The sequence below is a fragment of the Branchiostoma lanceolatum genome, chromosome 18 (assembly GCF_035083965.1).
Source record: "Branchiostoma lanceolatum isolate klBraLanc5 chromosome 18, klBraLanc5.hap2, whole genome shotgun sequence".
In the NCBI taxonomy this organism is placed as follows: Eukaryota; Metazoa; Chordata; class Leptocardii; order Amphioxiformes; family Branchiostomatidae; genus Branchiostoma; species Branchiostoma lanceolatum.
Window position 1 is genome coordinate 2,139,533 of NC_089739.1, and position 20,686 is coordinate 2,160,218.

General features: G+C 41.4%; 1 protein-coding gene across 1 annotated transcript; it reads left to right on the forward strand.

Moving 5' to 3' along the window:
- The first annotated feature begins 18 nt into the window (after positions 1–18).
- LOC136424580 (uncharacterized) lies at positions 19–2,847 on the forward strand. The gene is made up of 3 exons (XM_066413193.1): positions 19–26; positions 198–368; positions 717–2,847. The coding sequence occupies exons 1-3, from the start codon at positions 19–21 to the stop codon at positions 1,171–1,173; spliced, it is 636 nt and encodes a 211-aa protein (XP_066269290.1). The 3' UTR covers positions 1,174–2,847.
- The last annotated feature ends 17,839 nt before the right edge of the window (positions 2,848–20,686 follow it).

Below are 20,686 nucleotides of genomic sequence, written 5' to 3' on the forward strand. Positions count from 1 at the left end.
TAGAGTCGCATCACCCGCATGCCATGGTCATCGTCGTGGTTCTGATGTTTATCGTCTCCTGGCAGAATTAATCTGATGATAGTTAGTTTTATTTTGTCTGTTTAACATGTTTCGTTTTTGTTGTGACCTGTACATAGCCCAGCGTGGCTAAAATGTGCAGTAAAGGTCTTCATTCAATCATTCTAACAATTCCTCAGGTTCGTGGTGGGTCACAACGTGAACGCCACCGTCTGGTACTTCCTCAACGTCATCGCTGACGTCAACACGTGCGTCAACCCGTTCCTGTACGCGCTGCACGGGGAGAACTTCCGCATGACGCTCAGGCGGACACTCTGCGGGTCGAAGTGCTGCCCCAAACGCTTCCGGCCGTAAGTTTGCTTGTTTGTTTGTGTGCTGGTATATTTGTCTGTATGTTTGTATGTCTGTTTGTTGTGCGCGTGCGTGTGCATGCATGTTTTTGTTATTTTCCAGAACCTTCTTGAGTACTGCTAAAGGCCTAAACAAATCAATTTCCTCTGACTAGCTAGTCACTGCAGAGTATTCCGCGCTTACTGGTTACTTCTTACTTCCTTTTTTTTATTAGTTTATTGATATTTTTCCTGTCTTTCAACAGACGTAAAGGCGAGATGTTCTAGGCACTACAAAGCATAAGACAATACAATTAGCCAGATTGAGTCTGATTGCCATAGTTTTGTTTGTTTGTCATTATTTTCCAGACGCAAAGATGAGATGTTTTCCATGAACTTCACCAGCCGGCGTTCAACCGCAGCGACGCCCATCGAGCTGTCCACCCTCCGGACAAACCACAGCCTGGACTGGTCCAGCCGGACATCGACGCCCCACAACCACATGCTGGACCGGTCCAGCCGGACACCGACCCACCACAACCACAGCCTGGACTGGTCCAGTCGGACACCGACCCATCACAGCCTGGACTGGTCCAGTCGGACACCGACCCACCACAACCACAGCCTGGACCGGTCCAGCCGGACACCGACCCACCACAACCACAGCCTGGACAGACCCAGTCGGACACCGACCCACCACAACCACAGCCTGGACCGGTCCAGCCGGACACCGACCCACCACAACCACAGCCTGGACTGGCACAGCCGGACACCACCAACCTTTCGAACAAACGTTCGCTGGACGCAGAACGACAGCATGTTTTAGGAATGTTGACAAAAACACTGCTGCAGTCCATGGAAATGTCGCTAGGTGGTCCTAGCCAAGCACACTTCGCACAGTCAACCATCCACTGGGCGTAGAGTGACAGCATAGATATGTTTTTAAAAAGTCGACAAAATCTTTGGGGGTCCTTGCCAAACAAATTCTGCTGGGAACAGAACAGCATACACATGTCTTTAGAACGACAAAAGTACTTGAAAAAGATGGCTTAATTAACAAGAAAAGCCATTAGGGTGTCCAGGCCAGTTCACGTTGGTATGTTACGCCGGAAGGCGATTATACCGGCTACATAAATAAAGATACAGAAGCTGGTGTGTTACGCAGATGGGCGATTATACGGGCTATATACACACATACATACACACACATGTACACACACATACACACATGTCTACACACACACACACACACACACACACACACACGCACACACACACACACACACACACCTTGACAGGCTTTCCAAAATATAAACGTCTGGACGAAGGTCACACAGAATACACCTGGCCTAGTGGCTTGTAATATGTGTAGGTCTAAAGTCTGACACTAATTAACAAAGTCTTCACATGTTCATAACTTAATATGCGTTCAGTAGTACATTTTAGTGCCAATAGGAGCTTCCCTCTGACATAGATATATTCAGATATTTCAAGAAAGAAGTACGTATTTGAGGGCCAAAGAGGATTAAAAAGACGAACATCGCGTCACCATAAGCTTCTCGAGACTTCATTTCCTCGCAGAAGAGTAGGATTAAAGATGAGGCACTCAAGATTCCATTTCCTGCTCGCGCAGTGGATAAAAGATGGCAGCCTGGTTATCAATGTGCCGCTAATTGGTACTCTCCAAGAAACTCATTTCCGTTTCGGATCGAAGCATGTACTGTTAGATGAAGTAGGTATAGCATCTCATCTACCCCTTAGTCTGAGTACTGTTGGATCACCACAGAAGATCTAGCAACCAGCGTTCTTCACAATTCTTGGTGTTCTGGGGGGGGGGGGCGTAGTGTCATCCTTATTCCTCCTCTCATCTTTTCCTTTGCCTACCCCTCTGTCTTCCTTCCTGAGCGGTTCCTTGCATGATAGTTTTGGCTAGTCCCGATAAACTTGACACTTCAGTTTTCTTTACTATAGTAAGGAGGTCTTCGTATTGGCCGAAGGAGCAAATTTTGAGCATTAATATCTAACTTTTAGATACGGCCATTGAATAATGGTATTTTCTGGAGAGACAGGGTGGACAACATTACGAACTGTAGAAAACTTTTTCATCGAAGAATGTAGTCTTTGAATGCAGAAGCATACCATGAGCTTAATATATCCTTCAGATGTTGCCGTGAAAATTCCTGGAGTGACAGCATAGACAACAACCTTTTCTTAAATTTTGACGAGCAAAATACTACTTATTGAAGTGCATGTAGTATGGTTACGAAGACAACAAAGACAGTAATAAGCACTATTGAAAATACCTTTGTATGGATTGAATAATGTACTGTTTGAAAAATATACACTGTTGAAAATTTTGAAACGTGAAAAGCAGGAGCAAAAATAATACAGGGTACGACAGTTTAAATAACATTGTAGAATAAAGGAATAACCTGTAATAGAAAAACATCATTTCAAACTATTGGTTTTGTATATAGAATATAGAAAAAGAGAAGAGGAAGAAACGATGGATTGTGATATTGTGGTTGAATGACCTTGACCGTGTATCTGTTTTAAATTAAATTTGTAGTTAGAAAAAAGGAGAAGACATAATGTGAGAAACACCGGGCCAATCAGCTATATCTGGAGACGATGCCTTTTTTGGCAGTAGATAGACGACATGCGTGTTTTGTTAGATTCAAAAAGACCTCAAATGATGTTAAATTATTTAAGAATGCTATGAAAGTATTATATTGAGTCGTGACTTGAGTCTTGCATGACGTTATATATGTAATAAGTCTTTTTATGTAAGCTAAAATGTGTTGTGTTGATAGTCTTAGATTGTTGTATAGTGCAAAAAAAGGAAAAGGAGAACATGCCATCGTCACACAGACGCACATTAATTAGTTTAGTATCGTAGTTGAAATCAATACCATGGACCATTATCATCTTTATTCCACGTGGGAAAATACATACAATTCATGATTACATGTTCGAAGATTTCTAATTATATAGATATATAAATCAGTTATATGTAGTAGATTGTATCATACCGTTTATGATAATACTTATCAAGAGTATGAAACATGATGATGATGATGTTATCATATTGAGAAAAAATGTATTGTACTATTGTAAAAGACGGTTGTGTTTTGATGTTAGTTATAATAAATTCACACAAAAGTATACAAAAAGCATAGTCGTTTCTAACTTTAGATCCTAAACGATATCAGGCAATGTCTCATCAAAAATGATTCCTTTGATTCTAAGACTGCCACACAGACTTGGTTCAGTAAATGAGATACATTGTTATTTCGCCGTTCCTTTTTTAAGGCTTAAATGTCGAGGATTGAAGAAAATCTACTTGAGTATAGGTTCAGATGATGTTATACAAGAGACTTAAAGTTCAGTTCTTTCCGGTATAACCTTATACAGTAAACTGGCTGGGCATTCTCGAGTGGAGACAACTGAAATCAGCGACAACTATTTCGTCGGCAAGTTTGCATAAAAGGCAAGATACCTCTTCTCACTTCAAATATCGCCATTTCCAATTCAGACAGAGCCAAACATGATGTTGCAGGATGTAAAATTCTGTGTGTGTATAGTTTCAGATGATGTTAAACAAGCGCTGTTGTCTCCGGTTTATCCTTATACTGTAAACTAGCTGGACATTCCATAATGGATAGGGTTGAAATCGGCCACAACTGTTTCGTCAACAAGTTTGCTTAGGGACATAAAAGGCAGGACAATTGTCTACCTCTTCTCACTTCAAATATGGACATTTCCAATTCAAACAGAGCCAAACAGGATGTTGCAGGATTTAAAATCCTGTTGTGTACAGTTTCAGATCATGTTATACAAGCTCAGTTGTCTCCGGTTTAGCCGGTCCTTCTAAAGGAAGACAAACGATATCAGCGACAACTGCGCCCTCGACAAGTTTGCATAGAGACATAAAAGGCAGGATACTTGTTTACCGTTTCTCACGTCAAATGTTACAATTTCCTCTTCAAACAGGTTTAGCCGTAGACAATAAACTAGCTGGGCATTCTTAAGTGGAGACGTTTGAAATCAGCGACAACTGTTTCTTCAACAAGTTTGCTTAGGGACATAAAAGGCAGGATATTTGTCTACCTCTTCTCACTTCAAATGTTACAATTTCCTCTTCAAACAGGGCCAAGCAGGATGCTGCAGTTTTCTGGAATTGGTTTCGATCCACTCAACGTTTGTCGTCTCACGAAGCCTACAGTACATGATGTTAACAGCTTACAAATTGTCAGATAAATCTGCCGAGAAAGGAGACGTTTGATCTCGACTGCCTTTTGTTAAATCCTGTACAATTCATCATCGTACTAGTACGTGAAAGGTTGATAATTGCAAGAATGTTGATAGAATGTGAATTTTGCAACTTTTGCTTGTAGGTTAATGGATAAGAGACCAATTTAAAGGCAAGATGTACCTACAGTGTAGTCTGTATTTGATTCGTACTGTCAATGAAATATTCTGATTCCATTCCATAAAGATGTAAATAAACTTCCTTTTGGAACTGAAACTCTCGTGAATGGTGTCATTATTATCATATCCTGTGAGTTCCTAATGTAAATTGATCTATGTTTCATTAATCTTACAGTATAAGCGACCAACATCGGTAAGGCGAATACTACTGCCAGTGTAAATGCTTGACCTATTTCAGATTGAGAAATAGATAATCAAAAGTTCTTGTAATACAAACGGAAAGGGGCAATGTGATAAAAGAAGGAGTAGTGGAGTACGGAGTACATGTTGACACCAAGAAGTCGCTAGATGGCGCAGTTCTACTACCCGAATCTTTCGGTCGCAATGCAGAATCAACTTCTATCCCGTAATACCTTCACAACTTCACCACATGATATCCAGAAGCAGAATAACGCTCACATAGGGAAGTAGAAGGTACTAGAAAGGCAACATTTGCGAGCAAATACAGCATGTTTAGCCATACTCCTCGCCATGCAAAAAATGGACTCTCCCAAAATAACAATGGACCATTCTAAAATACTTGCGCTAAAAAAATGAATCACCCCAGTCCAAAATTGAGTCTTCCAGTAGCACCTCAACACAATATGGACCAGTCCACAACCATATCCACTAATTGATTAACAAATACACTTCTGCTAAAAAATGGACTTTTTCATAATCATTCCAGCTCAAAATTGAAAAATAATTAAAGAATCCTCCCCTTGCAAGAATGGGATATTCCGTGCCATTTCCATGTAAACCAGTCGAAAAATATCCGCTGAAAATTACACTCTTGCGCATAATCAACCCAGTTCAAAATTGAATTAAAAAAGATCAACCCCAGGGAAGAATGAAGTTTTCCATAGTATACATATGAAGATTTGACAGGAGACGAAGGAAATGACCAACATATTTGAGTCAATTCAAAGTCACCGAGAGGGTTTTAGTATAATATTTGTAATATGTTTGAACTATTTTGATTAAAAGAATGTCTAAGTCACAATAGTTCTTAAGTGTTCAAACAATTAGAATTGAAACTTATAACATGTTTGAACTTATTTCACATACGTTGGAAACATTTCGAACGTAACTACACAAAAATCTCTTTATTTAGAACAGTTTCAAACCATCTATCCAAATGTTTCAATGTTCGAACAATTTGTAACAAAAGATTTTCACAATTGCCGTCATAAACGAAGGTGCTAAGTCCTCCTGTGTGTTTCTGCCTATTTTCGGTGGCCGCGCTAGACCACCAGCGGATTTGTTTTGACGGAGCGTCACCCGCGCGCGACGATGTACACTGTTCGGCACCGCTAATATCCGGCATTTTCCCGCTCCAAAACACTCCACAAGACCCACGTTTTTAGTGTTTTGCCTCTTGTGCAACACGATTCGATTTGCATTACTAACGGGACGAAAATGATAGAAAAAATTCACCCCGTCCCGGCGTCCGTCCCAAAAACATGAACGACATGAAAATATATTTTCTTACAGATTCAATCACGAAAATCAACAGCATGGGATTCCAAATTTTCGCAACGGCCGACCATTTATCATGGCTGAACTTCCTTCCAAGGCGTGCGATAGATAAACATTCCCGGCACATAATAGTCACTAGTACCAGACTAACGCAAGCTCATGATGATAATAGGGAGAAAGTTTGTCAGTGAAGTTTGGCCACCAGAGGGTACATTCATTTAACGTTACAAGCTAGTGCAAAGGGGCGAATCATTGACCTTACCGGGGACTGACTCTACTGGCCTAATCATTCCTTTTTTGCCGAATTCTACGATCCATACGCCCGTACGTAGGACATGTAGGAAGGCCTGGTGGTGGACGCTACACATCACGGGAGACGCGTGTTGGTCCGAGACAGACAGCGGCGTGCTTTCGATCGCGTAGCGGCGACGCACCGCTGCGACAACGTGCCGGACCAAAACGCCTGTCCCCAGTGAGACCATGTGTTTTGCGCGGCATGCCCCGAATCCGTCTACCATTGCTGAATGTAGCCCGATTCATAGAGGTCTATTTTGTAAGCATTATTTCATGTACCCCTCAGCGTGAGAATTCATTGTGCAACACTTCGCTACATTATATGTTTACGTTTCCCCGCGCACCGCCTACCACCCGCCTTTGATCATGTATGAAGTCGGCGGCAGAGAGAGATCATCAATCAATTTTGACAGGAGTGTCGCGCCAGTCTGAGGAGAAACGATCTCCCGTGTTGTGTTGAAGAATTTGGAGTTTGAAAATATCTGGAATAACTAATGCTAGAATAAACATTCACAAAATCATTGATTTAACTTGTTTTCTGTTATAAAATTTCCTAAACTGCAATTTAACCACTGAGTTTAAGGGAACATGGTGTTTTCCCGATAATCACGTTAAATGTTTATGTCCGGTCTTTCCTCCTCGTAAGCAAACTTCCAGCTTGCCCAGGTGCAAGGCACTCGGGGTCAACGACCTGTAGGTCATATGTAGTATTGAAAGTGACAGAAGTGGCAAATATTGTCAAGAAAGCCCAAAATAAATCGTTTTGAATATATGTATGCCAAAAATGGGAATGTAGTCCTTTAAATATTTGTTCAAGCCACATATACAGCAAATTTCAGGTCATTCGGTTGAAATACCAGGGCGCAGGAGGCCAAGATATGCTAAAAATAGCTTAAAAACCTCGATAAAATCACTTTCAAGGTCAATATCAAAACAAGGAAAAGAACGCACATTGGTTTTTGCCTACATTACCTCTGTACCAAATTTCAGGTCATTTGGTCAAAAAATGACAGAGATGAATCGATTTGAAGATTTGACAGGAGAAGAAGAAGAAGAAGAAGAAGAAGAAGAAGAAACATGAGAGAAAACAATATGTTTAGCCATACTTATGGCTAAACATAATAAAAGGGAAGTTTTCAAAACGAAAATTACTAAATTACAGTTACGCATGAAATGCAATTACAAAGCCAACAATTAAAATCCCACGATAGAGCAATAACATTGCAGTGCCTGAATTTGACTTATGCCGTTCAATCGGCTATTAAATCTAAGTTTCGGCAGGAGCTTCTAAAAATAAATCCTAGAAGTATGACTTTTATATAGTTTGCATGTTTTATGTCCATGAAGATTAGCTGCTTGCAAATTGTGTATGTTAGCTAAATGGACTTGATCAAGTATCCAAGGTAACTTCAAAACCAGTAACTCCATTAACAAGACCAGACCCACTTTTACACCTTAAAGATACTCAATGCTACCCTAGTAACAAAACCAGATGAAGTTGAGACAGTGTTCTCGTCGCAACAGGACCACCTACTTCGCCTACCTATAGCGGTGAGAAGCAGTACTCTAGTCAGAAGCTCTAAAGAAGGTGTCTGACAGACACCGAAATGTCAGCAGGTGATGTGATTTACTAGTTGTGAGAAAAGAAATCTCCAATATCCTATGTTTTACTAACCTGGCAATATTATTTTCGGCGGACGAAATCGTTCAGTTTTAAACACGCTCTAAGCACGTTTCATACAGCGTCGTTATGTCAGAGATGGATGTGTGTATTCCATTAGCCGACAACTGCCGTCATTACGGAGACACGCCAGCCTATAATCTATTCATATGTGTCTGATGTGCGACCCACAGAGTACGGGCCAATGCTCTGACGTCACATGGGGAGCGTGTCTGAACTTCATCTGCCATTGCCAAAGGAAATTGAATTTACGCTGGAAAACATCTGTGTCAATAACGTCACTCGATGAAGAAAGTGTAGTTTTAGCTTACCTGTGTGTATCTAGATCTCTGTGTTTGCCTCAATTATTATCTCTATCTCCCCCATTCTCTCACAAACACACACTGTATCTCTCTCTCTCTCACGGATATATGTGCTGCTGTTGCTTAAGACTTTAAAAATCATAAACAAAAAACAAACAAAAATGTCAACAGTGTTCCGGAAATTCTTTCTGCATTTTTGCGACTATCCCTGATGCAAAGTACGCGTGACTTTACTGTGAATCCAGGAAGTGCTGTTCTAAGGTTTTAGTCACACTTTCCCGAGCACGCCTCGACGTTAACATTCGCCTCTTCTCCGATCCCTTAAGAGCTATCTTGAGCACTCCACTCCTCTTAAAGCAGCCAGCGAGCGTGGAAGATCTCGCCTGGCGGGTGGGAGGACTGGGTTTTGATGCTGAACTCATCTACACGCAGCACGTTTCAAGAACGTAATGTGCATACGGTATACAGCCTGCTTTTCAATGGTTTTATAGCTGATGTGTCTCTTTCGGCTTTGTTGTATCAGAGTAACGGCCGTTGCACAAGATTATCTTATATGTCTTTGGACACAGCTATAGGAGCCTATATACGAGATATAAACCCTTGTATACACAAACGCAGCCTTAAAGTTCTGTAGACGTGCTTCTAAAGCTAAAGACGATCTTGTGGCAGCAATGCAACAGGACGATGTCGTGCTGAGATTGCCGCGTCACTACTGATGAGCTGTCTATCGTCTATGTCGGGGACGGATTCAACAGCACCGACTCCTTTGTAAGCAGCCCGGGAGCGGGGTAAACCTATCCTAGTGGGCGGGAGGACTTGGTTGTGATGCTGAACTGATCTACAAGCAGCACGTTTCCAGAACGTAAGGCACATTCTGTGTACAGCCTGATTTTCAGACCTATTCCAGCTGCTGAGTCTCTTTCTCTGGTCAATGTTGCATCAGAGTAACGGCCGTTGAACAAGATTATCTCCTGTATGTTTGGACACAGCTATATGAGCTTATATACGATATACGACCCTTTTATACGCGAGGACGGCCTTGAATTCTGTAGACGTGCTTCTAAAGCTAAAGACGATCTTGTGGCGGCAACAGGGGACGGATTCACGAGCACGGAGGAGCCGTGTAATCCACGCTGTCAGCGCTGTGTTCAGGTAAGGCTTACAAAGTCATAGGCTTTGCTTCGCGTATTTCGTAATGGGTAACCGGAGATACAGGGATGCCAAGGCTTTGCTTCGCGTATTTCTTAATAGGTAACAGTTGGTAAAGGGATGAACAAATTTCGTATTTGTGCTTCGCCTGCTCTGTACATTTTGACAAGTATTCAATCATCTATCTCCAACATTTACCACATTTGATATTATTTCCCTGTTCACGTTTGGAAAGAAATCTGTGAAATATAACTTATAATTGCAATGTTATTATCACTTTCATTTTGAAAAATTGCATGTTCATTTAGCCCCACATGTTACATTGAGTTCAATTGGTGTCAAACACACTGTCAAACTGTAACTAATAATTTCAGTCCAGGTCTAATTATTTAAGTAGGTCTTATTGCAACAGGGCTGCTTTCGTCTTTTACACTGCTTTATTATTAACTGTTTGTGTATTTTGAAGCCACTGACTTGTTAATTAGCAAGTCTTCGTCATTCATCCCGTATTCTAATTATAATGAAATTCCAAAGATAAGAAACAAACGTTTTCAGTTTGTAAGCAATCTCAATCTAACAGAGTGCTCACTACGTGGGCGTACTTCTGATCAAAACCATGCAACATAAGAGCCACTATTCACATTCCAACGCACATGTCACAACATGTGATGTAATATGATTTGAGAAATGGTGTTAGATAAATATCCCATCTTTTCTTGAATATCAGCCTTCTGCAAAGCGACATTAATGCATTCTTATGCCAGTAGTAATAGCCATAATAGCTAAAGACAGAATTATATATACATGCCAAATAACAGTTACTCAAGCAACAGGATACGATTTTGGAATTTGGAATTGTCCAAAATCATTAGCCTGGAATCCAAACCTATTATAGCTCTCGAGTCTCCTCTCTGCAAAGAGGAGACTCGGGAGCTATAATAGGTTTGGATTCCAGGCTACAAAATCATACCCAGTTGCTTGAGTAACTGTTATTTGGTGTATCATAAACCTTCATTGATAGATATATACATGGTTTCCGATGTCTTGTTTTATTTGAGGCTTTGTACACATCTCTTTGCAACCTGTTTTGACTGTTTCTTCAAGTGTAAAGAATACATCAACGTCAGTTTATGGACAGATATTGTTTGAAACCAGAATAATTTGACGCAAGAAGGGTTTCTTCTGTCATCTTTTGATCCAGGTTATCTAAGTAAGGTCTTGCGTATATGTGCTTTAAAACTGTTCCAATTGTTGCTCCTAGTATAAAGAATACATTAACGTCAGTTCATAAACAAATCACGTTTGGAAACATTTATTGGCAATATATATACAAGGTTTGTGACGTCATATCATATCTTAGGTCATATAAGGTCTTGTATGACGTCCGTTTGATGTAAACAAATCACGTTTGAAAAAGAATATCTTAAAACCAACTATATACAATTCTTCAGATGTCATTTTATATCTGAGGTCATCTCAGGTCTTGTATATATCTGCTTTCAAACTGTTCTGACTGTTGCTTCATGTATAAAGAATACATTAACGTCAGTTCCCGACAAGATCACGTTTGAAATCAGAACTTTTAGAAACCAGCTTGTATTGATGCAGGTCTTCAGATGGCATATCATATTTCAGGTCATCTAAGGCCGTGTACATATCTTCTTTCAAATTGTTCCGACTGTTGCTTCAGGTATGACTAATACGTTAACGTCAATTTCTGGACAGATAGCGGTTGAGAGGTTTAGCTTTTATTTTATCATCGTAAGATGCCAGGTCCCGTGTATGAGGGAGCTTCAGGGGTATCAAATCCCCTGCACGTTAAAGAATCGAGTACACTTATCATAAGAGTAAGGATGACAAGGTGTACTTGGCTGAATTTCGGTAAATATACAGGCCCATTCCTACTTTTTAGGTAGGTAGGTATTTCTTCTTTCCTTACGTGATGCCTATGGCAAAAATGGATTAATAATTATAATCTGATCAAATTTCATGATCATCTGTGCAAGCATGAATGAGAAGCACCTTGCGAGACACCTTAACCTTCAGCACACTGAAGTAGACATTTGACAACCCCTTTTCTATGAGTTACAGAGTTAGGCAGCAGGGAGAAGGTTAATGTGTCTCAGACTCATCTGTGTTTAAGAAAATATCTGCCATCTAAACGGGAATCGCTTGATTTGATGAAAATCTGATTTCTATGAATACAAATTTTTATATGTGCATACAAAATCCATTGGGCTATGCACAGGTCACAACTTATACCTTTTTGCCACACGCATATTGCAAGCTTATTCGATAACAATAATCTTTCAGAATATTGCATTTACATTCGTCGATTTAACTTCATCTCGATTTTCTGTAATGATTTATATGTAGGAGGAAATGCAGGATAAGACAATTCGGGGGATGAACGCATTTAGGAAATGTAGATTCCTTTGTATAATAAGACCTCCTTCAGCCAATGTTGACCATAGTAAATTCCTGATTCACATCAACCCTACAGCTTCGGCTATGGCTACTAGCGTTTAGCTATAATTATGTTTATTTGATTTCTCTGTACTTCTCATAACAGTAAGACAAATATTTCTATGACTCATATGCAACGTAAATTCCCTACTGTAGATATCACAACATTTGTATCGCCACCATATCACCTGTGTACAATCTGTGATGAAAAATTGAAATGCAATTTATGTTACGTTCCCCACAGGTGATCCTGGATCGACCCTAAAACGTCACACAGTAATTTCGTTCCGACGTTTCACGTCCAAAATGGCTCCAGGGCTGCCGCTGGGAAACCGTAGGATCCCCTGCTGGCCTTAAAATCCTAGGATCCACGACTACTTGACACCGTAGGACGGCCTCACGGGAAAGAAGAGGTCGGAGAAGATGTGCAGGTAGTTTGTGATATCGATCTGCCTCGTATTTGTAAAACACAGTGGCGACAAGAGAGGACTGGAGACACTCGCTGTGTGCTGATGGGTTGTGTGGAGGTCGTTTTGGAGCAAACATGAGGCAGTTACGGTTCTCTGGTGAGCAGAAATACTGAAGACATGGCACCATGTGATTCCACGAACTGCAACTCATTTTGAAGGTTAGATATCCAGGTCATAAGATACACAACTTCATAGATTTTGGAAGCGGTCAGACGTTTCAGGTAGTATCCATTGACTGCAACTCATTTTCTTCATCAGTAATGTATTGGTTTTCATCATTGACGGGTGTCTTTGATATATTGCAGTCAACAGCAAAAGGCACCGTGTGATTCTACGACGTGCAACTCATTTTCTTCATGAGTAATGTGATGGTTTTCTATATCGAACGTTGAACAGATATCAACAGGACCTTCGGACAGATGAGAAGAAATATGATAGTCGGTTGGAAGTCAATGAGCAAAGTGGGAGAAAACCGTGCTCGGAACGTTGAAGGAATACCAAACAAATATTTTGATACATTCTTTTGAGGAGGATTTGAAGAAATGTTGAAGACATCCGTAGACTTAACTATGTGCAACCTTGAGGAGCACTTTATTTTCTCAGCCTGTATCGGAATTGTGAAGGATTTGTGAGGCCGAACTTTGGATGGATGACTTTAGTGAGAAGAATCGTTGCAGACATCCGTGACATCCTGCGATACTATGAGCAGCAATTCATTTCTTTAATCTATAGCAGTAAATGTCACCGAACATTGGATCGATAACTTCAACGACAAGAAACATTGTAGACATCAGAGGTTGCCACAGTACACTGCCACAAGCAGTAATTCATTTTTCATCATCGATCATCACAGATATCTCTGACAATAAACATTAAAGATATCCGTAGATGGCACCGTGTATGGCCAAGAGCCTCTAGGCATGTTCTGTACCGGCAATGTGAGGAAGTATCTACGCCGAATTTTTGAGAGATATCTTCGATGACGAAAGACATACCAGCCGATGCTGTCAGACATCAGCTATTCGTTCTGTCTATCGGAAATATGAAGGACGCTTTGCATAGATGCCAAATGGAACTTTCTATCGATATCTCAGATAAGACGAAGCATTATAGACAGACGTAGATGGCCCGGTTTGGCACAATGAACAGCAATTCATCGTCTCAAGCAGCAAGATGAGGGCTTCTCCTGGATAGAAATCAAACGACAAGCGATTCCACCAGCCAGGAGCTATTCAATTTCCTTATCATCTTACAACTCCAAGATTTGTATTGATGTCAAACGGAACTTGGCATCCATTTTCTTTAGATAAGAAGCAACATCAATGACAAATGTAAGCGGCCAGGTTCCATAGAACGAACTTCAATTTATTGCCTCTATAATAACCAAGGTGAAGGCTTTCCTGGATAGAAACGAAACGACTCGCGACAGGAAAAATAATAAAACATGCTGTTTGCAGGTTTCCAAGAAGCAACTTCATAGACAAATGTAACTGGTCAGGTTAGATAGAACAACCTTCAATTTATTGCCTCTATCATCAGCAAGGTGAAGGCTTCTCCTGGATAGGAACAAAACTACTGTCGACAGGAAAAGCATATAACATGCTGATCGCAGGTCTCCAAGGCCGTACAGGGCCACTCAACGACAGCCTTCGGGAGGACATTGACTGGTTCCTGAAGGAAAACGTGACAAACAACGGTACTTTGCACGACGAACCCTACGGTATTTCAGTGGACCCCAACGCGTTCATATACATCATCGTCGTCCTCCTATTCTACGTCGTCAGTCTCTCGATACTAATGGTGCAATACGTTAGAGGAGAGAAGGAGGATATTGACCTGATGCATTACTACGAGAACTTCGTGAAGAGAGAGTCATTTCAGGACAGGTTCAGGGTTAGAGACTTCACCAGAGACAGGAAAGGGAACCGCATCATTGCTAGGGACTGGGAGAAGTTCGGGCCGTGTTCTCTCGTCTAGCAGATAGGAATAGTATGGATACGTAATTTCTGAGGTGATGTTGGATATTAGCTAATTGATAGAGTATATCACCTCTGTGCTCTCTATATTCTTTTTCTGATTGAAAGAAAAAGATATGATGTGAATATTTTTGCGTGAATAGTTTTATCAGGCCGCACCAATGTAATGGTTTTCGAATATTTTGTCTATTGATAAAATGAAGCTACATTGTAAGATGCTTGTAAAGGCGGTTTGATTATTTTCATACACTAGGAAATCATAGGTTGCATAGTAAATTTGTGACAGAAAATACCTTGAATGGAAAGTCAGTTGTATCTATCCTTTCAGTTAAGAAAACATAGGAGCGGATTCTGAGAACCTATTAATTAAATTAGTGTGGCCTCAGGTTACTAAATCATATTATATATAGCATTAGAGTTATCTTTCACAACCAGGTAAGAATGAAGTCCTTGGTTCTGTGTAAGAAAAACTCTAGTTAGCAATCAGTTAGGAATATGTATGCTTTTGAAAATACTGAATGCTATATATATATAAATATTAAGCCACCCACCTTCACATATCTTTTTTTTCAAACAACAAGCATTGAACCAAATATGTTCATTATACATGTATACCATACATCGTTCATCTACATGTATGTATAGTTATGATAAGTACAATATTGCCTGAAAGAGTGCATATATTGTACATTCTAAAGGTACAGCAGTTGTCATTGAGGTGAAGCCTGATGGTTTTTTTTGTGTCGGTGTTTTTCTTCAAATCACAAGTGGTAGTGCAATGCGGCTTCACTACGGCTCGCGTTTTAGCCAAGCACACCGGGTCACCCCCACTCTCCTCGAAAAGTGTGTTGGGTTCTTTTACGTGCAGAGGTTTGACTCTTGAGCCTTAAGCCCGAAGCTCCCTCATACAAGGGGCCGCCAGCTTTATGTTACCATCCGAAATGACAAAGAAAAGCCCAAACACACGCGTAAAACACTGCACCGAGCCCCATACATCTGCTTGGAGATTAATTCCTATCTCTAAGCGCAAAAGGCGTGAGATTGGGGCGCATTACTCCGCTCTAGATGATGCTGAGATTACGGCTATGAGGACTGAATTGTGCGACTAATGTGAACGATCAATGCGGCGAGCGGTCCCCCATCGATGTTGATGAGGGTTGATTGGGCAGTAATGGTCTCTATGACAACAGATCACCCGATCAACGGGGAGGCAGGGGGGTACGTGAGGGGAACATGGAATAGCGGAGGGAATATATTCTGGGGCTTTGATACAGTCAAAGCTTTAATTACGATGCAAAACGTTTTCTACGTCACAAAATCAACATGTAACCAAAGTGTACAGCAGGAAATACTATTGACATGTATGTGGTCTTTGAGGTAACGTGAATATCATGCGGATTGTGGATTGTTTTCTTTAGATGCGACCCTCGAACTGGAAAAGCTATAGCCATGGGGCTTGTTGCCAAAGCTAAGATTGCCAACAGCGCTAGTAACTGTACTTGTGGTGAGATTATTCTTGGGTTGTTGTCGTTCAGATGCCACCTTTAGACCTGTAGGATTGCTGCCAAAGCCGTGATCACGATTATTAATATCACGGGACCAACATGTGGTCTTAACGGTGACCGTGAAGAGCACACAAAATTGGGATGAAGCTATTCGTGGGTTGTTTTCGTTTAGAAGCCGCCTTTCAACAGGAAATACTATAGACTCTCTGGTCTTATTGCTGAAACTATAATGACAGCACGAAACGTTTTACTATCACGGGACCAACATGTGGTCTTTAAATAAAACGTGAGCTGCAGACAAAAATGTAAATGGATTCTTCTTGGACTGTTTCAGTCTCTTTAGTCTTCAACAGGAAATACTATAACGTGGGTTCAATGCCAAAACTACAATTATGAATAAGGCTAGTTACTAGCGTAAGTAATTGTGGTGGGACTATTCTTGGGTTGTTTTCGTTCAGATGCCGCCTTTAGACAAGAAATACTATGGACACGTTGGTTTCATTTCCAAACCTATGATTAAAACATAAAACGTTTGATCTATATCATGGGAGTAACATTTTGTCTCTGAGAGAAAACGTGAACAGCAAGCGAAATGTGGATGGACTATTCTTGGATTGTTTTATTTTATTTCATTTCATTTTACTTTAGAGGCAGTTCGATTAAAAGCTGGGACCCTTGACCAGAAATAATGCATGAAATATAGGCTTCCATCACAAGACATATCAAATGATACGGTAGTCTGAAAATGAAATGTCATACTTTGGAAACCACGTACATGCTTCGTCATAATTGAACGAAATTTTACGTAACATCCCCTTTGTGTGGCTGTGGCCGTGATGCGACCAAAGATCTGTCAAACTTACATCGTTCACCAAATTTAATTTCATCCTTAAGAACGCGCCCTGTTAGATTTGAGGTCGCAAAGTGCGAAAGACCAAAACTACAATTAGAGACAGCTTCCTCAACTCATTTCTTTCGGGTCCGTATGGGCGTGGGAGGGGGGGGGGGGTTCCGCCGTGAAGCGGTAAGAATCCTGCTGTTGCGATAGGTAAGGAAATTTTGTCGCGGTAGGTAAGGAAATTCTGTCGCAGTAGGTAAGGAAATTCTGTCGCGGTGCGTATGGAAATTCTGTCGCGGTGCGTATGAAAATACTGTCGCGGTGTGTAAGGAAATTCTATCGCGATGAGTAAGGAAATGCATCGGAGCGGAAGGAAATGCCTCGGAGCGGTTGGAATCATGCCTCGGAGCGATTAGAAATGAGTTAAGGAAGCTGTCTAGAATTGTCGTTTTCGTCTTTCGTAGCAAAGAAGTGCGCGGCGAGAGCGCCGTCCTAGTGGAATGAGGGTATAAGCGGTGTCTGTCTGTGGGGCATAACTGAAACATTGATATGAGAGTGAAGAATCGGTGCCAGTCCTGTAACGCAGCATGACGTCTGACCCAGCGGTTACGCACGACCTTTAACGAGTCTTTTGTCTCTGAAATATCCATCCGCACGACGCAAATATTGGATTTACCGGTAAAAGGAGCGGGGAGGCATAGACGTGATTTACTCAATGTTCTATCACAAATCGTCTGGCCGTCGTGCATTCTAAGATATGATTCGATGCATTATGATATAATTAATCATAATGGACATGATAATACAGTATATGTGTATTTTTTAGAGCTACTTTTCTTGGTTGAAACGGTAAATACAATATTCCTAATTATCATGAGAAGTACATTCATTCCCATGATAGTTAGGAATATTGTATTTACCGCCACAGAGAGCGAGGAGTCATAGGCAAGCTTATATCGACGTGTGATTATACACCGTCAGGTATTCGTACATTTTGAAATTTGGTCCAATGCAATATGATAAAATAGTAATTTCATCAGGTTCTTGATCAATCACACATTCCCTCCCCCCCACACACACACACGCAAATACACACACACACACACACACACACACGCACACACATACATACGCACACACACACGCAAACACACACACGCAAACACACACACACGTGCAAACACACACACACGTACACACACAGACACGCGCGCGCACACACACACGCACAAACAAATAAACACACACACACATACATACATACATACATACATACATACATACATACATACATACATACATACAGAAAAAGGAAAAGATGGCTACACACGGATTGGTAGACAAACAGACAAACACACAGTTTTTAACTATACTTGGGAGTATTTACATGTCTGCTGCGTGCTTCTTGAACACAAAATATGCAACACAGAGTTCCTCGACTTCTCTTGACTGCAATGTTTTATTCCGCTAGTTCTATCCCCCCCTGACAGAGACGCACGATCAGGTCTCGCGACGTGACCCCGATCCCACTCAGGTCAGCAGGAGGAGACGGAGTTATTCTTCTCGCTCTCAGCGGGGCGGGAAACCAATGTCAGGTACTGCGGACTTAATGAGGCGGAGTGGGACTCAGCGCTGCATGGAACCGCGGATCAATAGGAGATTAGTTCTTTCAACTGCTTTCAGCTTGTCGGTGAGGTTCTGTGTATCTCTCTCTCCCCATCTCTCTCTCCCACTCTTTGTCTGTCTCTGCCTCTGTCTCTGTCTCTCTCTCTCTCTCTCTCTCTCTCTCTCTCTCTCTCTCTCGTGACGGTTATTGACATCAGAACTTCAGTATCTATCTTATATCACGGTGGCAATGCCATCCTGTATGTATTGTTTGAGTATCCTGACTGCTAAGAGTAACGTTGTGACGCCCTATTCATCACCACCCATACATGACAGTCGATGTCGCGAAGGTTACAATCCGAGCTATTTCTGCAACTCGCTAGGTAATGGTTGATCTATACTACTCAACACACACCATTGGTACTGTCGTCCTGCCACCGCTGGATCAATAGGAGATTAGTTCCTTCAACTACTTTCAGCTTGTCGGTGAGGTTCTGTGTGTCTCTCTCTCCCCTTCTCTAGATCTCTCTCCCACTCTCTGTCCGTCTCTCTCTCTCTCTCTCTCTCTCTCTCTCTCTCTCTCTCTCTCTCTCTGTCTCTCTCTCTCGATCTCTCTCTCTTTCGTGACGGTTATTGACATCAAAACTTCAGTATCTATCTTATATCACGGTGGCAATGCCATCCTGTATGTATTGTTTGAGTATCCTGCCTGCTAAGAGTAACGTTGTGACGCCCTATTCATAACCACCCATACATGACAGTTAATGTCGCGAAGGTTACAAGCCGAGCTATTTCTTTACTAAGAGATGGATGAGTTTTTCTACCCCAGTTAGAAGTGGAAAAACTGAATCGCTCTCCTGGGTTTTATCCGTGGGTGGAAAACCTGTCTTTATGAAAATAACAAATGAAGGTGTTGCTTTTGGTGTCTGTGTGCGTATGGCTGTGTGTGTCTATGGTTGTGTTTCCGGATATCTGTGATGGATGGATGGGTCGTGACATTTTGTATGTGGGTAAATGTTTGAAGAACAAGGGTCCATGTTGATTTTAACTATTTCATCACCATCATCTGGTCGTGACGAGTTCACGGGCGTTTTAATTATGTGCTCGACAGTTGATGTCGCGAAGGTTAGGAGCCGAGCTATTTCTGTAACGGGAGATTGATGATCTTCTCTACTCCAGTTAGAAGTGGAAAAACTTAATCGCTCTCCTGGGTGTTATCCGTGGGAGGAACACGTTTCTCCATTCTATTCTGTTCTGTTTCAATGAGTAAGAAAATTCAAAGGGCAAACAAGCACAATGCTCTTCAATTTGATCAGTTCATCATTTTGACAGTTGCACTCTGTTTCTACGTATGGGTGTGTAGCTAGAAAATGTTTTTAAAGAACAGGTTCAATATAATTCTAAAGAACTTTGTAGTGAAGAAAAAATGGAGCGGAGCGTGTAAAGAGCATACATAAATCGAGAAGCCATGGTTGGATCCTGATAGTGTTTGGTTGGTGGGTAGGGGTCGGGAAGCAAGGTCAAGTTCGATAATGCGCCTTTTTAAGGTACTGCAGCGGTATTGTTATCTACTTTTATCACAAAATCAAAGATTTAGCTACAGCAATGACAACTTAACAGAATAAATGCTGATCAGATACATCTGTCCGGTCAGTCGCAAAGTGCCCCTTTCCATGATCTTTATCGATTCTAGCTACAACCGAGAGCCCCGAACAGCTACGGTCTAGGTCTTACCAGTCACGGTCTGTATATCTGTCTGTCTGTGGCAATAAATGAAGGTAAAGTTAGCCCCATCGCTTTATGAGGCCGTAGGGGCAGTGGGTTAATCCACTGTGTGTAGACTAGGACACGGTATTGGAAGGCGGAGCCCATTCCTCTACTGCACTTATTTCCCCAACTGAAGTCATGTACCCATTTCTAAACCTGGGTGGAGTTAGGAAAGTCGTCTATATAATGTCTTTCTCAAGGGCACAACGTCGGTCACTTATCACCGGTTTCGAACCTACGCCCTCTTGGTACTGTGGCAAACACCCTGACCGTTACTCCACACGACGCCACATTTGTGCCAATATATTAAAAGGAGGTAAAATTGGCCCTACCCTGG